Below are 23,356 nucleotides of genomic sequence, written 5' to 3'. Positions count from 1 at the left end.
CCTATCTGGAATTCCTACCTGTGTGTTTGCATCGTTCCAACCTCTCCAACAGCTGCTCATCTCCCTCCCATTAAGCACCAGTGTTGCACCTACCAGAAAGCTAGTATAGCAGTTCTGCTACTACCCATCGAACTGCTTCTGGTTATAATTGACTAATTCCAATAATGAATGGTGTTCACAGTACAATTCAAAGGATGGTTACTCAGAAGGAAGGCCTACTAAGTTCAATTGGTGTTACTAGCTAGTGCAAGTGTTTGGAACTGCAGACTAGCATGTGTTAACGACTAAAGAAGCATTATTTAGGCATTCTGAATTTTGCCTGCTCCTTATCTTTCAAATACCAAGTGTGCGACCTTGCTAAATTTCAAGCTGCAGATGTTTCTTCAGGTAGATCGTAAAGTTTTTGATCTGGCCTCCTTAGAGAATAGTAAATGACTGATAGGACTTCATTTAAATGTTTAGTGTTCCAGGCATCGATTTTCCTTCCTCGTATGAACAAATAAACACCCCATGCAGAAAGTTTCCAATGTACTTGAAACTAATTGCTCTTTATTTAAAAATAGCAAATGCTCTGCACCTTTCATTAAGGGCAAAGCTGGCCAGGAGTTAGAGAGTTAGATGTTGAGTCTCTCGGCATGCTGACCCTGAACAATTTTCTCAGCTGGAAACTAGACTAGAGCGTGGTGGGGTGAGACCAAAATAGATGCTTTTGGTGGCCGAGGTAGCTGGCTCAAGTAATAGATGAAAAAAATCTGCAGGGACCCCTGCTTCCTGAATGACGATAACTAGTTGGACTATCCTGCCTAGCAAGTGTGCTTGAGGCAAAGACACTGGGTTATTTAGGGAAGGAAAACAAGTCCCTTCTTAGAAAAATAGTGTTAAAAAATACAAGCCTTGGAGGACAGCATAGCATTTTACAATCTCCACTCTGCATGTGCTTGAGAGCCAGCGGTGAGTAGTATCTGAAGGAGAAAGCATTCTGGGGGCAGGTTTTCGCTTGGGCGTGATACATTTTTTTTTTGACCTGTCCTAAAGAAGATAGCTTTGGCATTTTAATATACCCTTTCAAATGGGTCTATATAGAAAGTATCAAATGTAGGGGACAGGAGGAATAGACAGGCAGAGCTCCACAATTGTGAATATTAAATGTTGGCCTCATTTGTACATAATGCTACGTCAAACTAGGGTTTGGTATCTCCTGCATGGCAACCAAAGGACCAGGGAAGGAGTGAAGGAGCCATGATTTTCTAAATGCACATTTGTGCCTTCACGCTAAGCGATAGTTTGACTCAGTATTACATGCAAACCGAGCCACTGTCTTAATCGAGTCAAAATGACAAGGTCAAGAAGGTTATAGAAAATACTGGAAAACATGGCATACTTTATGGAGAGTGTCAAGGATGTTTATAACATTGTCACTCCAACTCCATTCATGGGTTTTATTAGGGCATGCCTATGGATTTCAAAGGGACCCAGGTGGCACTGTGGGTTAAACCACAGAGCCTAGGGCTTGCTGATCAGAAGGTCTGCGGTTTGAATCCCTGCCACGGGGTGAGCTCCCATTGCTCGGTCCCAGCTCCTGCCCACCTAGCAGTTCGAAAGCACATCAAAGTGCAAATAGATAAATAGGGACCGCTCCAGCAGGAAGATAAACAGTGTTTCCGTGTGCTGCTCTGGTTTGCCAGAAGCAGCTTTGTCATGCTGGCCACATGACCCGGAAGCTGCCTGCAGACAAACGCTGGCTCCCTTGGCCTATAGAGCGAGATGAGCACCGCAACCCCAGAGTTGGACACGACTGGACTTGATGGTCAGGGGTCCCTTTACCTTTACCTATGGATTTCAAAGGCGGAATTTCAGGGCTTCCTAAAAAAAAATCTCAACAAGCTTTGGGGTGTCCTGGTTTTTCTTTTTAAAATATGCCAACCCCAATTTTATGCCTGATCATTTTACTGAAGGTCTTGCTGTGAGTTTAATAAATTTAAGTCGCCTTGTTATTATTTCTTGGCTGCTGCTCCATTTTATTCCCACTGATGCACAGGAAAGCACACCTCACTGTCCCCTTGCCCATCTCTGTCATTCCTTTTCCTGAAGTCCAGACAACTTGAACCTCAGCTCCCAATTTGCCCAGTCAAAACCACCAATACTGACATGGGTAGTGGCCACCTGATCTGCCCATCCCACGCGATCCCTGCCTTAAGTCATTATTTGAGTACTGTAAGATCAAGCCACATTGCTCTGCTAATGTATTAACAAGACCACAGTCTCAAAGGAATGAGAGAACAAGCTTCCGTGGCACACTCTTTAGTTTTGTAAATTACTTAGTTAATTAGTCTACAGCACTCTATGACTGTGGGCCATTTGTCTTTATTATGTTCAAAGGGAAAACAGGGGCATCATTTACAGGCGAAAAGAGTCAGTCCCTCTCAGTGTTTGAGATACCAAGTGTTTATTCATTAGGAACACTCTTATCTTTGATCAGTTCACTAGGTTGTTGTTGTTGTTGTTTACAACACTGTGTATTGTTCAAAAAAATTAAACTGTTCAGCAATGCTTATAGCAGCTTACTATATCGCAGTGCTTAAAGTAGCTTACTATTATAGGTTGGTTTCACTCTTAGAGACACTCCTAGCAGATGGGCTGAAGTGGTATTTGTGGAGGCTTAGACCAGTGCCTATGGCCAAACCTTCACATCTGTAACCAATAAAGTTGTGGCCTTATTTGATCCCATAGAATCAACATTCTGTGTATTGTCTAAATCTTTAATCCCTAGGGAACGGGGTGGTCATGGGGCCTCGACACACAAGATATATTTCACCCTTCATCTGTAGATCTCAGGGCAGTTCACTGGATAAAAATACAAGATCAAAATACAAAATACATAATCAAAACAAGAACAAGTACAAAACAAAACAAAACAAAACAATAACCTGCTTCCCTGCCCTGCCCCCAGTTTTTAAAAATTGTATTGACAAATTTACTTAAGGGGGCTACTTGTAAATTCTAAGAAACCACAACCAGTATTGAAAAGCCTGTTTGAGTGGTTTTCTTCAAGGAAATGTAATTTTCAAGCATGTGCCTTCTTTTAATAAGCATGGTCTTAAGTGATAGCCATTCGGTTAAACGCTTTGCTGAATTGAAGCTTGAAAGAATAAGTGGTGTAGTTTTTATGAAGATCTGCTGTATTCTTTATGCATGGCAATGAAGTCTATTTCCTACTTTAAGTGCACAGCTCACCACAAACTTAACTGTGGAGTCGTAACTGGAGCCTCCATAATTATTTTTTTATGTGAGCAGTTGCTGAATGAATGTTATGTGATCGCAAATGAGAAGACAGGCGGTCTGTGAAATTGAGAAGGGGAGGAACACTGTTAAGGAGACAAATTGTCTTCAGACGCAGTCTACACCGTGGAAATGTAGAGACGTTTGCAGCATATATCACTCTAGGCTCCACTAGCAAACCAGAACACCCATGAGCAGCTAGTCTGGGGACTAGTACGTGAGGGTCTCTCTCCTTTCATTAGAAAATTTGTGGCAGGGGTTTCCAAAATGACCCCTCTTACCTTTCTGCGACCTCCAAAACCAACCTAGAAGAGATGTATACAACTGTTTTGCCCTCAACCAGCCAGAGAATGTTGGCAGCCAAGACCCACACACACCGGGAGAAGTCCTCATGGTCAAACCACATGTCACCTTCACTATAGCTCTATGAATGTATTGCATGCATGTAGGACATACCCATGGTGATGGTGGAACTGGTCACACTTTTAGTACTCCTCTCTGCTTTGAGGCCTTCTTTCTGTAAGAACCACATGTTTTGCATGAATGTCTGTGGATAGGCGCTGTGGGTTAAACCACAGAGTCTAGGGCTTGCTGATCAGAAGGTCGGCGGTTCGAATCCCTGCCACAGGGTGAGCTCTCGTTGCTCGGTCCCAGCTCCTGCCCACCTAGCAGTTCGAAAGCACATTAAAGTGCAAGTATGACCACATGACCCAGAAGCTGTCTGCGGACAAACGCCGGCTCCCTTGGCCTATAGAGCGAGATGAGCGCCGCAACCCCAGAGTCGGACACGACTGGACCTGATGGTCAGGGGTCCCTTTACCTTTACTGTGGATAAATTCCCTCTTTGCAAATAAGGGCTCTGTGCAATTGGGACATCCAGGTGCATAACTGCCTCAAGCACAGAGACCCCTACATGTGAGCAAATGATGGCATGCTGAAATTTGTCCACAGGCAACTCATGGTTGCTGCAAGAAAAAAGCCCGATAAGTTTAGGGGAGAAAATTGACTCAGTTCTCATTTAAAGGTGTGCCTATGTAAATCACACTGTCCAATACATGAACTGAAACACAACCATCCTTTAAATTCCGCATGTCTCTGAATTTTGCAGTCCAGTTATCCAACCAAGAAATCTGTACGAAAGTGTGCAGAACAATTCACATATTGCTGAAAATATTGAATGAAAAATGGTTATATTAGTGAAAATCAGTATTCAAAAAAAATGCAAAATTGCGTAGAGAAATGTGTATATTAAGAGAACTTTGCAGTAAAATGCTGGTGAATTTTCATGAAGACATTAAAAACAAACAAACTCAGATGTGGAAATACGTACTAAACTTTAGATTGGAAAATTGAGAAACAGACAGAGGCTGAAATAGACAGATTTGCCCTACATGTAAATAATTCCATCTGGAAATAGAAGTCCATCATAACCAGAAACATTATTTTTATCTGGTATTGAACTTGAATAAACTGTAGACAACTAACCCATACAGCCTTTATCACAGAGTAATATAACAGGCCAAAATATGTCTAGGTAAGCCTGCCCAGGTATGAATAAGATTTTATTACTGCAAAAACAGTTGTAAATGATTTCTTCTTTTGTTGATTTTTCATATTGCTTTGTCTTTATTTCACACTGTGTTCAATATTTTCTCGAAATATTTGAAGTGTTCCTACTTCATAAAGTATGATTGGTTTCATATCTGGTTTGTGTGCCCTTTATCGGAGAAGCTTAGCTGAAATGTAGAGTTGCCATTTATTTTAACCCAGTTGATATTTTCCTTGCATATAGAGAGGGATACATATACACATAGATATCCATAGAATCATAGAATCATAGAGTTGGAAGAGACCACAAGGGCCATACAGTCCAACCCCCTGCCAAGCAGGAAACACCATCAAAGCATTCCTGATTATAGATATAGTATTCTGTACATAGGCCATCCTATATCTTTTATCAATCTGCTAAAAATGAAGGTGCTAAAAATGACATAACATATATGAAACTCATGGTTTTATACTATGCATCGCTGATTGTAAATTGCACTGTATTCTAGGAGTTTTGCACGAAATACATATGCATAGAACTGTAGTCTCTGAGAAGGGACAGTTATGGTTTTCCACAAAGAGAAGTCTAGAGAGTATTCTGTGGTGTGTGCGTGTGTGTGTGTGTGTGTGTGTGTGAGAGAGAGAGAGAGAGAGAGAGAGAGAGAGAGAGAGAGAGAGATGGGCACAACCTTTTTTGCTGCTAATAATATATAGGTATTCCTAAGTTTCATTCCTCTCCTATTCTTTTTGCAAAATTTCTTATGCATATTATTTTTTTTTGAATAATTATGTAATTATGCCCCCTCCTCATTTTCTCAAAATAGCATAAGTGAACTGAAAAGTGTTATCTCAGCTGCATTACAAAAGCCATAGTAGCCAAAATTGTACCTTTCTCAGCCCCATGGCTCTGGATAAGCTTTTATTTCTTTTTACATTAAGGTCGGCTGGTGGGGTGCATGAATGTTCATTTGAGATATAATCTGGTTTGGCTGAGTGCTATAAAGTTTTGAGTAGTAAAAGTTTCCCACAATTGCAAGACACATCAATGTGGGAGGAGGAGAATTCACTCCAGGCTTTTAAAATTGCTTAGCTTTTAACTCGGGGAAATTTACAGCCCTTGTTTCCTTGGCCGTTTGGGAAGAGAGAATGAAGAGAGCACAAAAGTGTTATATTTTTCTCTTGCGGCTGAAAGATATACATGCTGCTACAGCTCTGAATGTCAAGCAATTCAGTGAAACAAAAGATAAGATCTTAGATGCTTTATGTTGATTTAAAATTTTGCTTGCTGTGTTTTAAATTACTTAACCTAGCACTTTATTAAAACACTAGAACTCAGGTTCACCCAAATGTTTAGCATTTCAGAACAGACCAAAGAAAGCACTTTTTTCACACAGTGCATAATGAACCAATGGAATTCACTGCCACAAGATGTGGTGATGGCTAATATTTTAGATGACTTTAAGAAGGATTGGATAGATCAGTGGATTGTCAATAGCTGTTGCATCTGTGAATATAGTCTTACCTCGGGTTGCATACACTCCATGTTGCATACGTTCGACTTACGGACCTCCGCGACCCGGAAGTCCTCCCCGGAGTGTGCGCGGTGCGCGGGTGTGCAGAAGCATTATGCGCACTTCGCAAATGTGCAGAAGCGCAAAAACGCGCAAACTTCTGGTTTTTTTGGGGGGGGTGAGTTCGTGTTAAGCACGCCTGTGTTACGTAGCGCGATCCGGAATGGATCACATGCATAACACAGGGTACCACTGTATCAGTTTCAAAGAACAAACAACAGGAGTGTGCTTTTGCCTTCATGCTCTGTATGTGAGTTTCCCATTCAGAATGCTATGCACTGATGATTTAATCTAGCAGAGTTCTTTTTAATATTCTTAATACTTTATTCCTGTCAGAGAGCAGCGCTTTTCATTCTGTGAGGAAAAGCTTTCATAGCTAGGCACCACAGTTTAGTGAAATAATATTCGGTGCATTTGCACTAAACTCAGCGATCATGTTCCCCGTTTAGAAGAGATGTTTCAGAACTTGAAGTGTTATTGCGGCAGAATTGCTAGAAATGTTGCCTGAATATATTTTCCAGAACATTATCAGCTGTATGTTCCTGAGTCGGCACAAGTTGGTTCTGCAGTGGGCAAGATCAAGGCTAATGATGCGGACATGGGGTCAAATGCAGACATGAAATACACAGTCATAAATGGGGATGGCTCCGGAGTGTTTTCCATATCAACTGACAAAGAAACACGAGAAGGGATTATTTCCTTGAAGAAGGTAAGCAATGCCTTTAGAAAAGACTCGCATGTGATAGACATGAAATTCTCTTAGGGCTGCCATGGCACATAGCCTTAGGACCAAACTGGAAATGACAGCAATAGTTCCATGCTTTTAAGCTCAGAGCTGCCTCCAAGTGTAAAAAGAGGGGCTGGGGTGAAGCTACATTTTTAAATAGAGAAAGCAAACATTTGTAAGGACTATGATTTGCCTCCCAAGTGCTTTTATTTTTGAAAGCACTTTTATCTTCAGACATGTTTCTTTTGCTTTCCAGCGTCTGTGGTTTCAGTTCACAGAATATGCATACAAAATGTGTATTTTATCAGAAGATTCACCAAAAGTTTGTGTACTTTTTATTGAAAGGTGCATACAAAGACGCACACACAAAAAAAATCAATGGAGTGCAAGCAACAAGCTAGGGGGTTCAAAAATGCGGAAATCTTTCTCCATTATGTGATACCTCTTCATTATTTATATTAATAAACAAGATGGTAGATTACTTCCTCTGCTTTTGCAAAAGACCCTTGTGGTCAGATGTGATTCTTAAGCATTTCTGGTCACTGGTTGATAATGACATCACCTTTATTTACCTGAAATTATGCATTCTGTCTCAGAATGGCACGGGACGCTCTTCCCGCGCCCCAACCGAAGCCCCGCTATGCGGCTGCAGGGCTTCTGACCCCCGGGATGAACTGGGTGCTTCGCAGCCGAAGCAGCCCACGACCATCCATCATGGCGCCAGCCGCCGGAAGTCAGCACTACATAAACTGAACCCCTTGGGCCTCAATGTGTTGTAAATGTTGATCCCATTGATAAAACTGATGGGAAACTATAGAAACCTCTGAAAGATCTCATGATCTCGAAAGGCTGACCCAAGTTTTATATTTGTTCCTTCCTATCAGTGGCAAGAAACCATTGCTATTACCCATAAAGTAACCTTGTAGTAAATTATGGCAAGTGTTGCTCACTGTTGAAATCAAGAACTGGGAATGGGGAGAAATTTAATCCCCTTTTGCATTTAAAAGTGAACTTGACTCACGTGCACTTTTCAAAACAGCACATTAACAAAACAAAACAAAAACAACCATCCTTCAAAATCTGTACTTCTCTGAATTTTACAATGCAGTTCACCACCTAGTATAGGTCCATCTGCCCTATGCTTGGTTTTTGGACAGGGGCTTCCATGGAGGCCCCTCTAACAGGGTATCCTGAATACACAGCTGATACAATATTGGGTGATGTACCGCTTCATCCCATGCTTGAAGACTAAGGATTCCACCCAGTGCCTTAACCATTTGTGACATTTTGGTATGGGAAAGGCAAAACATTTGTTTACAGGTAAATTCCTTCCTGGCTTCAAATATGGAAACCATTAGTAACCATAGCAAGGTCAGGAGAAACAATAAAACCTTTGGTTAAACCAATAAGACCTAGCTAGAGGGAAAACAACACTAAGCAGAACCTGAAAATGAATATAGATTTTAGAAGCATAGTAAGAATTGTCCTGAAATGGAAACAGAATGATAAAAAGGGGGTGGGTAGGAAGGTTTTGCTCTTCAGCCAACCGCACTGTGAAAGCCACATGCAGCCAGCCTTTTAAGCTTTGCTGCCAGGCAGGGCAGGGCAATAGCCAATACCTGGGCAGCCAGCAAAGCACCACCCTCCAAGCGGGACCTCTGATTGACACATTCACATTTGCCCTCTTTGGCGGGAAGACCCATTCAATACCACCGGCGAAGGGGAATTCCCCAGCAGCGGCCAGCAGGCAAGCATGCTCTAGCTGCCAGGAATGAAGGTGGAGCACAAGGGTTCTGCACCTGTTCCACCCCGTAGATGCAGAAAGCGGCCACTCCTTCGCTACAAAGATATCTTTCTGAACTTTGCCCGTGCAGAATCCCATAGGAACTGGATCCTAACACCCCTTACCAGTTTTTGCTTCATGGGAGGATACTAAGCCAACCTACTCCCATCTGAGAGTTTATGGGTGCGATGATAATCGAGGACCATAGGATTAAGTGTAAGTTTTGCAAGCTTCACAGACCAGTCTTTCACAGGACTGTGCACTGTCAATTAGGCAAGTTTCCTTTCACTATACATAAGCCTCTTGGTGCCTTGGGGATCAGGCAGGATATAAATCTAACACAATAGGTAATACATAATGATTAGTGGTATCCCAACCACATTGTTGTACAGAAGCATTGTAATTGGGCCACCCAGCAGCCTTACAGGCCTAAGCATCCATTAATTACATCTGCCCGATTTAATTTCAGATATATTCTGCATTAGTCCAATAGATATTGCTGTAAAACTGTTTCACTTTAAGAGTTTGTGCCTTGCCACTAGCAGGGGTACCAACTCAAAATATGGGGGGGCAGTGCACACCTCTTTTTCACGAGTCAGTTGCAAGTGATCATCTCATTGCAAACTTAATTTATTTTCAGGAGTCAGGTGCCATTATGCACTTAGTAGTTTCAAGCTACAGGAAGTGGAGGGATTCAACTCAGCATTACCAAAGCCTGCCACTATAATACACAATACAGTATAAAGGTGCTACAGCTAAAGTGCAGTAAAGGATGCTGTGATCAAGTCTGTTCAAACTATATTACACAAGCAATTCTGAGGCTGGAAAATCCCTCTGATGGTGGAAATGAGGCAGCGAAATAATATGTTTTGTGAAATGACTTAAACCCAAACTCACAGTGGTAATGTGACATTTCTTCTCTTCCCACAGCCACTGAACTATGAAAAAAAGAAATCCTATACTCTTAATATAGAAGGAGCAAATACCCACCTCGATTTCCGCTTCTCACACTTAGGACCTTTTAAAGATGTAACTATGCTGAAGATCATTGTTGGGGACGTGGATGAGCCTCCATTGTTCACTTTGCCTTCCTATGTCATGGATGTTTACGAAAATGCCGAGATTGGGACTGTGGTGGGCACAGTTACAGCGCAAGACCCAGACAGCGCGAACAATGTTGTAAGGTATGCTAGTATATTCATAGATCTTCAGTTAACTAAAAATAGCATGGGGTGGAGGAAGGGAAACAGCAGGGGGCAATCTGTATTCTTCATAAAGCTGTACTATGGAAAACTTCCTTGATCCCTTATTCAAAATGAGAAGTGTTGCAACTTATACATTTTTTATTATTGAAGCATGGTAGGTCAAATGTAATCGCAATTTCTTCAAGAAAGTAAAGTTGGGTAAAAAATAAATATCCTTTGAAATGTCCCACATATACGCTAACAATAGAATGGGTTACTGAAACACAGAGACTTTGTTGAGACATACCTGCTTAATATTAGTAACCAGCGGGAGATGGAACAAAATTTAAGGCATCATCCTGCCAGACATGCTCTTCCCAATCCACTTCCCCTGTTGGTGTACCGCGCTGGGCTTCGTAGATATATGCACACAATACTGTAGCAAAGTCCAAGCAGAAACTAGGCATACAGGTGTGGAATTTATTATGTACAATTTATTATGTGCTAATTTATTATGTACAAGATCAAGCATTACAGAACAAAGGAAACATGGCTCTTCTCTTCTTCTTCTCTGAGAGAGAACAGTAAAAGCAACAGTACAACAATAACAGAACACTGTAACTGAATTTCCGTTCTCATGACTCCAATACAGTGGTACCTCTGGTTATGTAATTAATTCGTTCCGGAGGTCCGTTCTTAACCTGAAACTGTTCTTAACCTGAAGCACCACTTTAGCTAATGGGATCTCCTGCTGCCGCTGTGCCGCCAGAGCACGATTTCTGTTCTTATCCTGAAGCAAAGTTATTAACCTAAAGCGTTATTTCTGGGTTAGCGGAGTCTGTAACCTGAAGCGTATGTAACCTGAAGTGTATGTAACCCGAGGTACCACTGTAGTACGGAATGTCAACACAGACATGTGATGAGAACAATCACACATCAGCAGTGGAGAGAATGAAATCCCAACACCCACAGTTTTCTGTTTTCATTTTCCAGCTAACTCTCAACAGGGTCACTCTTACTTGGGCTATTTTTTTTGGGGGGGGGGGCTATTGATTGGTTGGTTGTACTTTGTAAAACCTTGGCATCACCCCAAAAAATGCTTTTACTTATCTGTTGTTTCTCAGTGCTTCTGGCTGGCTACAATGATTTTTAACTCTCGCCACCAGAGTTTGCTTTGGAGTGATACAACTTCATTAGCAGGGGTGCCAACTTGAATGAAATATTGGAGGGCCCAAGTAAGCCCCCCCCCATATAACCAACCACAAAATGTGGCACATGAACAACTTTTAAATGTCAAGGCCCATTAACTTTGGGAGGGCTGGCCCCCTCTCAAATATTTTGTTGGAAGGGGCCGAAGGGACCTCAGCCCCCTAGGAGTTGGCTCCTATGTTTGGTATCAAAATTACTAATCAAGTTGAGAAAGGAATCATAGCTTACTGGTAGAGCACATGCTTTGCTGAATCTTTGGTATCTTGTGTTAAAAGGATCTCAGGAGGAATTGGGATGACACCTGCTTGGGACCTTTCTAGAATACTTATAGTCAGAGTAAAGGTAAAAGTTAAAGGACCCCTGGGTGGTTAAGTCTAGGCAAAGGTGACCATGGGGTGTGGCACTCATCTCACTTTTCAGGGCGAGGCAGCTGGCGTTTGCCCACAGTCAACTTTCCGGGTCGTGTGGCCAGCATGACCAAACTGCTTCTGGTGCAATGGAACACTGTGACGGAAACCAGAGCACACAGAAACGCCATTTACCTTCCCGCCGCAGCAGTAATGTACCTATTTATCTACTTGCACTAGGTGCATCATTTTGTTTACTGTTAAATAATGCATCACATTATACATATTTTTAAACAGTAATAGATGGTGTATTCAGAATTTGTAAAGTTGTTCTCTTATAAGTACCAGGCAAAACATTTTATGATGGGTTTATTGACATTAGGAGCATACAAAGAAAGCTCTCAAGAAGCCGAATGCCTGTGATTATGATGAATGGAGAGAGGTCATATATATTGTGAGATGCCATATGTGTAGAAAGATGTTCAAAGTACTGGCACGTTGTGTTTAATGTGCCCAGTGCCAGAGATAGACATGAGGGTTTTCCTTCACTGTAATGGAATCTTAGCTGTAATTTTTATTTTTATCCCATATGAGTGAATGGCACTGCTTACTGATATGGAGGAGACAGAACATAAACTTGTGAATCCAGAGGCATTACTGATGTGGGAGTTAAAACTATTCCTTGTCTCTGTTGACCCAAGTTTCCTGCAGAAGGGCAGCCTCTGCCTCCCCACAAAATCCACACTTTCCCCCACCATTGATCCCTTTTCAATGGGAGAGCATGTGCTTAATGGTTAAGAGAGGTAGGTTGGTTGTGTGCAACAACAGCTTGGGCTTTTGTAAACAATCAGACAAATATGCAATATTCAAAGATTCATTCTGCACAACTTAGAATAACAGAGTTTAAGACAAGGCATCAGCATGAAGCCACAAACCATGAAATCATGCCAGCGTTGCAGGGATGTTATTATGGAGTTGCATAATGATGCAAATGTTTTAAGATTAGGGTTTTAAGTCTCCAAATCTGAATGAACTTTCTTTCCCTAAAATGAAAATTGCATTGCTTCTTCCAGCTTAGATGAAAGATTAAACCTAGCATTATGTCTTTAATGTGCTAGTAGGTTTGCTTGTTTGTTCTGGATCCTACGGGAAGTGGGAGGGATTTTTCTTTTTTAAAAAAAATAAAGATTGTGTAGCTGTCTCTAAACAATTGAATGCTGAGGGTAAACAAATGCTCTAAATAAGCGAATTCGGAGGGTAAACAAGCCAAGGTAAGATTACAGTAAACCCTTTTAGCAAAAGGTATGCAAATCTGTAATGGATATATGCTGCAGTAACCTAATCCTTTTATTATGAAAAGGTTGTAAATTATTTTCTGGTTTTCTTTAACAGTGTGGGAAACTGCTGTTAGATACATTTCTAACTTTTAATGGTGTTTGTGTGTGTAGATAGATAGATGTTAATTAAAGCATATCTTCTATGCATGGTTTTATCAACATAGCTGAATGATTAGCATGAAATTTTGCAGGATCCCATTTTTAAGATTCCAAGGCACATTTTCACGCACTGAAAGTCAGAAATATTTGCTGTCTAACAGTACCCCGCTGTTATCTATTGTCAAGTTACAACATAGCCAATAGTTCCTGTCATTCTCTTATTACACTTGGAATGTGTAAAACCCTCCCAAGAAGTATGGCTAGTATTATTGACATTGGTGTTGCCAGAATTGATTATTATTTGGTCTGGAACACAAATCTCCAGCTCTTAAGGCTTGGCTGCATTCTGAATCAGTTCCTGAGAGGTGTTTTCTGGTTTTGAATGTTAGCTGAGCTTCTGGGCATGCACAGGTAATCAAGGGACCAAAGGATACATGATTTTCAAGGGCCCCTGAGTACTCAGTGGGTTTGACTGGATGTTATAGGAGCTACAAGTCCAGCTGTTCCTTGCATCTAGGATTTTTTTCATGACCTTGTTCACTGCTGCAAGTCAGGATGGGAAATGAGGCTGGGACAATGCACCTGTGCCCGTGAAGCCAACCTGGCATCCCTGCAAGTACGTTTGCACATCATTTGCCCTGCTCCAATTTTGCACATTGCGGGAGGAGGAGAAAACCAAGCAATTTTCACCTGGGGCAAGTGAGATTGCTCATATTAGATGAGCTTACCCTTGATTTTACCTGAGGGGGATTGATCTGTCACTAGTAACTGAAACACTTTTAGCTTATTTTAAAATAAGATGTTCTGCATTACAAGAAACATCCAAATTTGCATCAAATGTCGTTTTCAGATTTATTTATTTTTAGTGACAGCCTTAAGGATGCAAAGAACAATTTTACTGATGTTTGTGAAAGTATTTTGCCTTTCTTTGGAATTGTAATATGTTTTGCTTCAGAAAACACCACCAAATTTCCATATAATTTTTCTGTACGGAAAATGCTCTTAGTGGCTAATTGCAACATTTACCTCCAGTGTCGTGTGCTGGGTTCTGCTGTTGAGTAAACTACTTGATTCTGGAGTTTATCTGCCTGCCTTACAAGGAAACTGAATCTCTTAACTTTCCTAATATATACAAAATTTTAATTCTGATTTTTGTTAGTAATTATATGCTATGATTTTTCCCCCAAAGAACACACACACAGACAGACACACACACACTCCATTGTATCCAATGTTAGCCAAGTTCAGTGTACACCTATTCAAATTAGTGAAAGAGACTAACTTAGGTCACTTAGGTCACTTAATTTCACAGTATATTTTCTGAGTAAAATTTAGTTGGATACAACCCAGAGTTCATTGACCAATCGCTTGTGAGGAAAATGAAGGGCTCCTTAATGAGTAAATGGAAATTGTGACCTCAATTTTGTAAAGTTTACAGAGTTAGGTGCCCTTGGACTCCTGGACTTTTCACTTTGATATAGACAAAGAGATGATAAGTTAAAATGCAATTAACTTATCTGAAGGTATGCTAGCTATTCCACTCTAATTGTCTTCCATTCAGCTTTCCTCTCCTTTCTTTTTTCTCCCTTTATACTTGCTTTCTTGGAATTCAGTATTATAATTCATCAAATTTTAGTTATGAGTTCAACAGAGCATACAATGTCAGCTTCCATGTCATTAGATACGCTAGTGCTTGTTAAGATAAAGGGGATTTTAAAAAGAGTTATTTTTTAAATCTACCACTAGTGCTAGGAAATTTTCTTTAGTTTCTCATTCTGCATGCTGGTTTTATTAAACCAGCTGCTTTTCACCTGACAAAATTCATGTATGAGTACATCAGCATGCTTTCCAGCTCTTTCTTCTGACTCTGTTGGTTTGCACTTAGTAATATTTTTTTTGAAATATTTTTTCCCTCTATGGTAAAACTTTGGCAGTTCTTGGCCAGAGTCTTTTCACAGCCATGTATAGTTTTGGCACAAAGCCCCAAGTTTTTACATTTATATATTAGAAGTGATACTATGTTGTAGCACTTGTCTCTGTATATCCTGTTGTGGAACTATTTCCATATGTATTTTTACCCATGCAAGAGGCCGTCAAAAATGCTTTGTGTGTTGAAAATATGAGGTTCATATTATGGACAGTCAAGGTTATCTGGGGGGAAAACTTTGGCCCTTGGAGAGTTGAGCCAGTGAGGAGAGGAGAGATGGAGTGTTTTGGACTAGACGGAACATTGTTCTGCTTCCTACCAACCTTGGTGGTCTCCAGATATTTTGGATGTTGGGTGTTATGGTTCAAAATATCTGGAGGGTATTTGGTTGTGGGGGGTTGATTTAAAGCAGTGTTATATTTGGAGAGGGCATAGCACATGACATGCATTCTTAAAGTTCTAGTTGCAATCTCTGACACCTCCACTTATAAGGATCTTGGGCAGCAAAGGTGGGAAGAAGACTTTGGATAGTTAGGACTTGAAACGCTGCTGTCACTTATAAGTGGACTCCACTGAGCTAGGTGGACTGAGAGTCAAACAGTAGGAGGCTACTTTGTATGTTCAAGGCTGAAAGTTTATGAAAAAGATGGCTCTGGTGCCTCATTTGATACGTTTTATCCATCCTAATGGCTCTCATTAGCTATGAGATACAAATTCCATGAGCTCTGTGTCATATCAGTATCAAGCTGTGCTCTGTATCTGATTACAGTGCTGGCTGCAAGCCACTTGGCTTCTGACGAGAGAGCTATTGAAGGATGACTCTAATCCAACAAACAATTAATGAACATTTCTGGTAATCCACTTTGTGTGCCCTGGTTGTTTTATTAGGACATTTCTGAAGCAGACACTCATGAGAGTTCAGCAATACATTTTGCATCCTTAATTTTATTGCCCCATTGAATGCTGTGTTTGATTGTTTCCCTTTGGATTGGGTTTAGAATGGGTTTAGACGGTGCTGTAACAATCCTCAGGGTCGATTGCTCATTTTTAAGGCTACACCTTAAAAACCTTAATTCATAGAAATTAGAAATTGTAGAGTTGGGAGGGACCAGGAAGGTCCTCAAGTCCAACTCCCTGAAATGCAGGAATCTTTCGCCCAATGTGGGGCTTGAACCCACAACCCTGAGATTAAGACTCTCGTGATCTTCATACCTTCAAAACTCCACAGCCCAATTCCGTAGTTATGTTTAGCCACTGGAACAGCCTTCCTCAACCAGGTGCCTTCCATATGCTTTGGACTATTCCGTTCGTAATCCGTGACCCTTGACTATTATGGGAGTTGTCGTCTGAAACAATTGGAGATCACCAGGTTTGAAAAGCTTGCACTATAACATTAAACGTGTATCATATTCCCTTTCTTTGATCGTGCTCTGGTTTGATAGAATAGTTCAGATTTGCAGAGAAGTGTGCCGATCCTCCGACCAATAAATACTGCTGATACATGTTGATCTTGATGTTACTGAAACATTATTTTGCCTTCCCTTGAAATTCTTACAGATGATTTATCTGAGTGGAACTCTCCCAATTTGCTACAGGTGACATCTAGTGGCATCTCTGTATATTGTGTGGTTTTGCTTAAGCTGAATCTTAATTTTGAGGAAATTTACTTGCCTGGAAAGGAATTATGATATGTTATGTACTGACGTTTGTGTTCTATGCTGTAAATCACCTTGTGGTCTTTTGACAAAGTGTGGCATATAAGTTTTCTAAATAAATACATACATAGTGGGATGACCAAGGATAATGTGATTTTTCTTTGAACTGGAAGAAGCTTTGTGAAAATCTGGATATTCACATGGAAGACTTTTCATCTTCTACAAGTTAATTAAAAATGTTTCATGTGCAAACAGGAATTGACACCTATTAAATTAGGAGGAAAGCCATGTAAGTTGCTTAGGATACAATATTTAACATGGGCTGTGACCTCAGTTCAGAGAAAAGTGGTTGTACTTATGCTTCATTAAAATTGATAGGATTTCAGTCTGACCAAAATTCTCTGGTTTGAGGTCATCCAGTTTTTATACCAGAGTTCTTCGCTGAACTCTTGAGGATAAACTCACTGAATAACATGTATGAAACTTTCTCATTTTCAATTATTCAGCCATCTTGAATAGATGTATCATGAGTTAGTGCCAATTTGCCTTTTGAATGTTCAATACTTCACTTATCACCAGTGTTTACTCTCTCTTTTCTTTTCGTGTTGGGTTAATGGTGAGGAGAAGGGTTTAGGATTTCACAGGCTATCACAACAGGCCACAAGGGCCATGAGAAGGTTGAAGCCACCTCTTTACCCCATAGATGGAAGTGCTTCTGTTGGATGTTAAATATACATTGACAGCAAAACACTCTGACAGACGAAACATTGCCTTGAGCAACTATTTAAAGGGAATGTTCCCTCTAGTCATAATGTTGCCTTCACTTGTTATATCTGGAACAGGAAGTCTTCAGAGGGGCTTTGATCTGGTTTTACGTCAGACTTTAAAGGCCACTTGGACTAGCCAGAATAAGAATTACTAGAAGTAAATGCAAATGAATGGATCATTTGCCACTCCCACCCCTGCAAGAATTTAATATATTCATCTGAAATTCCCTTTGATGTTTAGATCAGGCAACATTTGAACAAAATTTCAGCTGTTTTTCACATTTTCTTAACAGAGAGGGCCAGCCCCACCACTGGACATACGTACTACTGCCTCAGTCAGACAGCAGGTTTTTGATGTAATGAAAGGACAGCTTATTTTTAGTTATTTAATATATTTTTTATTTATTTCTTTATCTTCAGAGAGAGGTAGCTTTGAAATCTTCAGTCTTAGGCACGATGTGCCTTGACTGGGGGGGGGGGGGGGCGCGATGGGGAATTGCTGTTCTGCCTCGGGGTCCAGCACTGTTAACAGCCAGGATTTCAGCAAGTCAGCAACACAAATATATTTTGAATGCTCTTTGAGCGCAGAAAATTTGGGAGTTACACCTTCACATGAATGTAAAAGGTACAACACATATAGGAAATAAATTGAATAAATAAATGCATCAAATATCTTCACTTGGTGCTACAACAGTTTTTAGAAGATATTCTATATACTGTATGTATATATATAGGGGGGATTTTATTGTGATAGCATACCTTGTAATGGGAGATGACTGGAAATTAAACTGGAGTATTTTGTGTCCATGGCATTGATCCTCTCCCTTGTAATGCTTTTCATTAACCATTGCTGTGACTGATGAGCGATAGAGAGCTTCGAGTGATCTTGGCATTTTGCAGACTGCATTAGGAATTATACTACATGGTTTGCTTAGCAGCTAAATGCTAGTAAACAGAGAGGATATTCCAACAAGCTTCACTCTTCTGTTCCTTTTCCTTTCCCCCCTTTTAACGCACCTGCTTTATTTCCAGGCAATGTGGAGTGCGTGTCCCAGATTAAAGCAACCTTGCACAATTTTTTAAAAGTGTTTTCTGTGCACTTTGAAGTGTTCATTTTATGAGGAGTTAGTGGAGCATGGCACAGAGCCTTATTGCTGCCTCTGGCTTTCCACTTTGTCTAATTGTTGTGCAATATTACATAGTATGAAGTGATATATTGCGGTACTTGAGATACTTGCTCCTGCAGGCAGAGCAGAAGAGCCCATTTTCCACCCACCTTTGTTTTAGCAGGTAGCACTGATGGACTTTAACACCTAGTTCACCAAAGTTTGCTTGTAACCTTCTATCTCACCATCGTCAATTAATATATTGTGTACTTCCTCCAATTTGCAACATTCTACCCCCCTTTTCTTAAAGCCATGCCCATAAACATAACCTGTTGTGGAGCTGTGAATGCAAGAACGTAAGAATAGCCTGTTGGATCAGGCCCTAGATCTATAGTATTCTGTTCTCACAGTGGCCAACCAGATGCTTGCGGGAAACCAGGGAGCAGAACATGAGCACAAATCCTTTACCCTCCTGTGGTTTCCAGCAACTGGTATTGGGAAGCATTGCTGACTCCAACTTATGGAGGCCTAGCATGGTTTCATCATGGCTATTAGCCATTGAGATAGCCCTCTCCTCCATGAATTAGCGAATCCTCTTTTAAAACCATCCAAGTTGGTGACCATCACTGTCTATGGGAGTGAGTCCCATAGTTTGACTATGTGCTGCATGAAGAAGTACTGTCCTAAATCTTCCAACATTCAGCCTCATTGGACAGATAAAGGGATAGTATACCATTAGAAGTATGCTTGATTCTTAATTGCTGGGCTCATCAAGTACAGGAACCAGGTTTAGATCCCAACCCATTAGGTTCTCTAAGTGTATCGCTCTTCTTCTGGTGCTGAACAGCTACTCTTACAGATAGGGATCTAGATCCCACAGAATGGGTGAGAGTGCCTAGTGTGCCTCTGTATCCAAGGCACACAAAGATGGGCTACATTCTCAGTGGTATTCTTGTAGAATACAAACACTTTCCTGCCTATCACATGGTTGCTTTGCTAGTTCATACTAAATTTCACTTAAGAACATACACAGCCGACATGGCCAGTTGCCACAGAAAGTTTTGCCTTACGTGGCTGGGAAATTGTAGAAAGAGAAAGATAGGGGGAAATTCTTGTAAATTCAAGGAGTGGAACTCAATGTTGCTGATTTCTGCTTACCAGATGGAATGATCTCCCCTCTCCTATCCCCATGTGCTGTTTTGGGGGTTCTCCTGACCCTCTAGAGCCGGTGTGGGGAGGTGAGTTGGTTAGCCCCAGTTGTGTTGGCAGGACTCATTGCTCCGGCTTTCACTAGTGCAAGTGTTTAGTTGAATCTGGACCATAGCTCACCCATGCATATACAACATTTCAGTTCTCTGCACCAGTCTTCCCCAACCTGGTGCCCTCCAGATGTTTGGGACTACAACTCCCATCAGGTCTAGCCAGCGTGGGTCAGATGGGTTAGTTGGGTCAGATGGGGATTTTAGTTCAAAGCATCTGAAAGGCACTAGGCTGGGGAAAGCTGCTGTATGTGATAACTTGTTGTTGAAGGTGTTACCTGACTCCATTGTAAAGTGTTGCTCCTGGGTTGGTTTGAAGGCTTATAACACTACATGATGACTCCTTCACAAAATGTTATTGCAGTCATTATACTGTTACCATGTGAACCAGCCTTCATACTGTTATATTTATTTGCATTTCTTAACCTTGTACAGGAAGCAATAAGCTAAAAAAAAATACATTTTCCAATCAACCAAATTAAAATAAACTAAATTTGTTGAGAATAAATGTTGCTTAAATCCAGTCAAATTCAGAAAAGAAGGCTGTTGTAGTGGTTTTTTTTCCAGCTTTAATTGTCTTCTCTGACTTCATCTGTAGAAGGGTAGTTTGCCAGCCCCTGTTCTGCCTTGAGGATACCCTCTGTTCATCTCACATGGCAGTCTTTCTTTTTCATAGTCTCTGTAAAAATACAATTTCATTTTGGCATGGAACATTACTGGCTCGCCTGCAGAGTGTGATGCTGAGTTTACGCCCAGTTTGCAGCATTCCATAGCTTTTTAGGAGATACTTGGGCTTTCCCATTCATCTTTGGGATAGCAGGCTACACTGAGAAGAATGTGGATGCTGCTATGTTATTGAACCTTCTAAACGACTTTCAAGAAAATGGACTGTGTCTATCTGTTAAGAAAGTCTGCCAAGCAAGCTCTGAGTATTTGGATATTCCAATGTATTCAAGTTACTTGAAGAAAACGCCTACAGCATAGAAAGCATTTTGTTTTTTAAGCATTGGTTTTAAAGAAATTGATAAACGGGTAACATTGCCTCTGTTGCCAGTTCTTTTTATTTTCATTGTTTAAATGTTAATAGTATTTATATATTGTCTTAACTTGGAGGTTGATGAATTCCTTCCAGTAAACCAGTCCTCCCTTGCTGCTGTCCAAATGTTTTGAACCACAACTCCCATCAGCCCCAGCATGGCTGTTCTGGGTTGGGCTGATGGGAGTTGTAGTAAAACAAAAAACAAAAAACATATGGAGTGTGTCAGTTGGGGAAGGCTGCAGTAAAGTCGGTAATTGAGGGCTTCTATTCTTGAAGAGTTAGGGCTGAGCAGTGGAGTGGCCAAATTTGCTGCCGATGCTGAACTTTTTCAGAGTCATTGAAGTAAAAAGAGGCTGTAAAAAACTCTGAAAGGACCTTTCCAAACTGACTGAATAGGTGGAAGAATGGCAAATGCTAAGCCAGTGTAAAGTGATGCATGTAAGGGGGGGGGGGGAATCTGAATTTCACATACATGCCTTGGGGTCTGAACAGGCCAGGAACTGACCAGGAAATGAGACCTCAGGGTCATAGCAGATAGCTCAATGAAGATGTTGATTCAGTGTACAGCAGCTGTGAAAAAGGCAAATCCCATGCTATGGAATTATTCAGGAAGGAACTGAAAATAAAACAGCAGCTTGTATGATGACAGCTGTGCGGATGCTTTTAGCCCAGAGATGGAAGGATAACAAATCCCTACCAGAGAAGAGTGACTGATCAAGTTGATGGATTATGCCGAATTGGCAAAAATGACTGGAAGGATCAGAAACCAGGAAGATTTTTTTTTTTTTAAAAAAAAAACTTTAATAAGGAATGGGGAAAATTTATAATTTACCTTGGAGAACACTGTAAACAATTAAAAACATTAGCAGGACTGTAATAACATGGAAACAATGCAGTATTTTTTTAAAAAAAAAAAAATCAAGGACAATATAATATGCAGAGGAAAGACATTTACAATGGAACCCGTAGAGGGAAACACAAGGATATGGGGAAGCACAAGGATACTTTGTGGTGATGATTTATGTCTGAATGTAAACACTAAATGTAAAATCAAATAAAAAACTATTTTAAAGAAGAGAGATAATAAAATGGCCAATACTCTAATACCGATACACAGATCTATGGTACAAACATATTTGGAATACTGTGCCGCCATTCTGGTCACACCATCTCAAAAAGGAGATTATAGGGTTGAAGAAGGTTCAAACAAGGGCAACCAAAATGAGCAAGGGGATGGAGCAACTCCCCTTTGAAGAAAAGTATGAACATTTGAGACTTTTGTAGTTGAGAGAAAAGGTGAGTCAGAGGTGACATGACAGAAGTTCGTAAGACCATGCATGGCATGGAGAAAGTAGAGACAAGTGTTTTTTTTTCTCCTTCTCACATTCCATTTGAAGATTTGATGAAGCTGAGCGTTGGAAGATTCAGGATAGATGAAAGACAGTACTTTTTTCCCACAAAGCACATAGTTAAACTATAAAACTTGCTTCCCCAGGAGGCAGTGATGGCCACCGACGTGGATTATTTTAAAAGAGGATGAGACAAATTCATGGAGGATATTTCTTATCAACAGCTACTAGCTACACGGCCATGCTGCACCTCCACTGTTAAAGACAGTATGCTTTTGAATACCAGTTGCTGACAATCACAGGTGGGCAGAATGCCCACAGGTATCTGATTGGCCACTGTGAGAACAGGATGCTGGACTAGATATGGGCCATTGGCTCAAACCAGAAAGCTCCTCTTAAACTCTGATGCTATTATAGTCCCTATCCACTTTCCCCTGCGTGACTGTTCAGAAATAATTGAGGAGTGTAGAAAATAGTTTCAACAAAAGACAATGCACAATGACGCATAAAACTCTGTGGGTATCAGTGAAGCCACACTTCTGGAAAATAAACGCCTCCCTTAATTTTCAATCAAGATTCATAAGCTGGTCTGCAGGCCGTCAGAAAGCTGTAATTGCTTCAATTGTTAACGGTGACCTTCAGCCAAGTATACTTGGAAAGACGTTGCTTGTCAATCTCTCTTTATCTGCTTCCTCATTGTGTTTGTTTCTTCTGTCCACTTCAAGGCCTTCGCTTTCAGTGGAAGGCAGAATGGCAGCAGCAGAGGAGAGTTAAAGGGAGAGCTGTTCTCTGCTTTGGGACTATTGTGATGCTCCCTTGATTGGCCATCCCTGATCCTGTTGTCACCTTTGTGGAAATGCAACTCATTTCTGCTTTCATGATTTAGAAGAAAAGTGCATCCTGTATTATATATAACATGGGAGCCATCGTGGAAAGTGGGAACCAATAATCTGCAACACCTTAGGTGCTGGGTTGCCCCCAAGATTGAAGGAGACCGGCACGGACATGTGACATCCCGTGCATCTCCCAGCATGGACATGTGCATCGGATGCATCTCCCGACACTGTACAGGCTAGTGCAGCCTTGTGCTAGGCCAGGGACGTCCAAGTCCTAAGAGACTGTGATCTACTCACAGAAAAAGAAAAACAGGCAGTGATCTATCCCTTTTGG

The 23,356-nt window shown here is 40.9% G+C and overlaps 1 protein-coding gene across 2 annotated transcripts in view; it reads left to right on the top strand.

Moving 5' to 3' along the window:
* CDH18 (cadherin 18) overlaps nucleotides 1-23,356 on the top strand; it is a 201,751-nt gene that overhangs the window by 141,951 nt on the left and 36,444 nt on the right. For both annotated transcript variants that reach the window (XM_033154394.1, XM_033154395.1), the window contains 2 exons: nucleotides 6,920-7,107; nucleotides 9,839-10,092. In XM_033154394.1, the coding sequence (XP_033010285.1) occupies nucleotides 6,920-7,107; nucleotides 9,839-10,092 (442 nt within the window). The remainder of the gene's footprint in view (nucleotides 1-6,919; nucleotides 7,108-9,838; nucleotides 10,093-23,356) is intronic.

The sequence above is a fragment of the Lacerta agilis genome, chromosome 7 (assembly GCF_009819535.1).
Source record: "Lacerta agilis isolate rLacAgi1 chromosome 7, rLacAgi1.pri, whole genome shotgun sequence".
NCBI lineage: Eukaryota > Metazoa > Chordata > Lepidosauria > Squamata > Lacertidae > Lacerta > Lacerta agilis.
The sequence above is the reverse complement of the archived record's forward strand: the minus strand, read 5'-3'. Positions and strand labels throughout refer to the sequence as shown.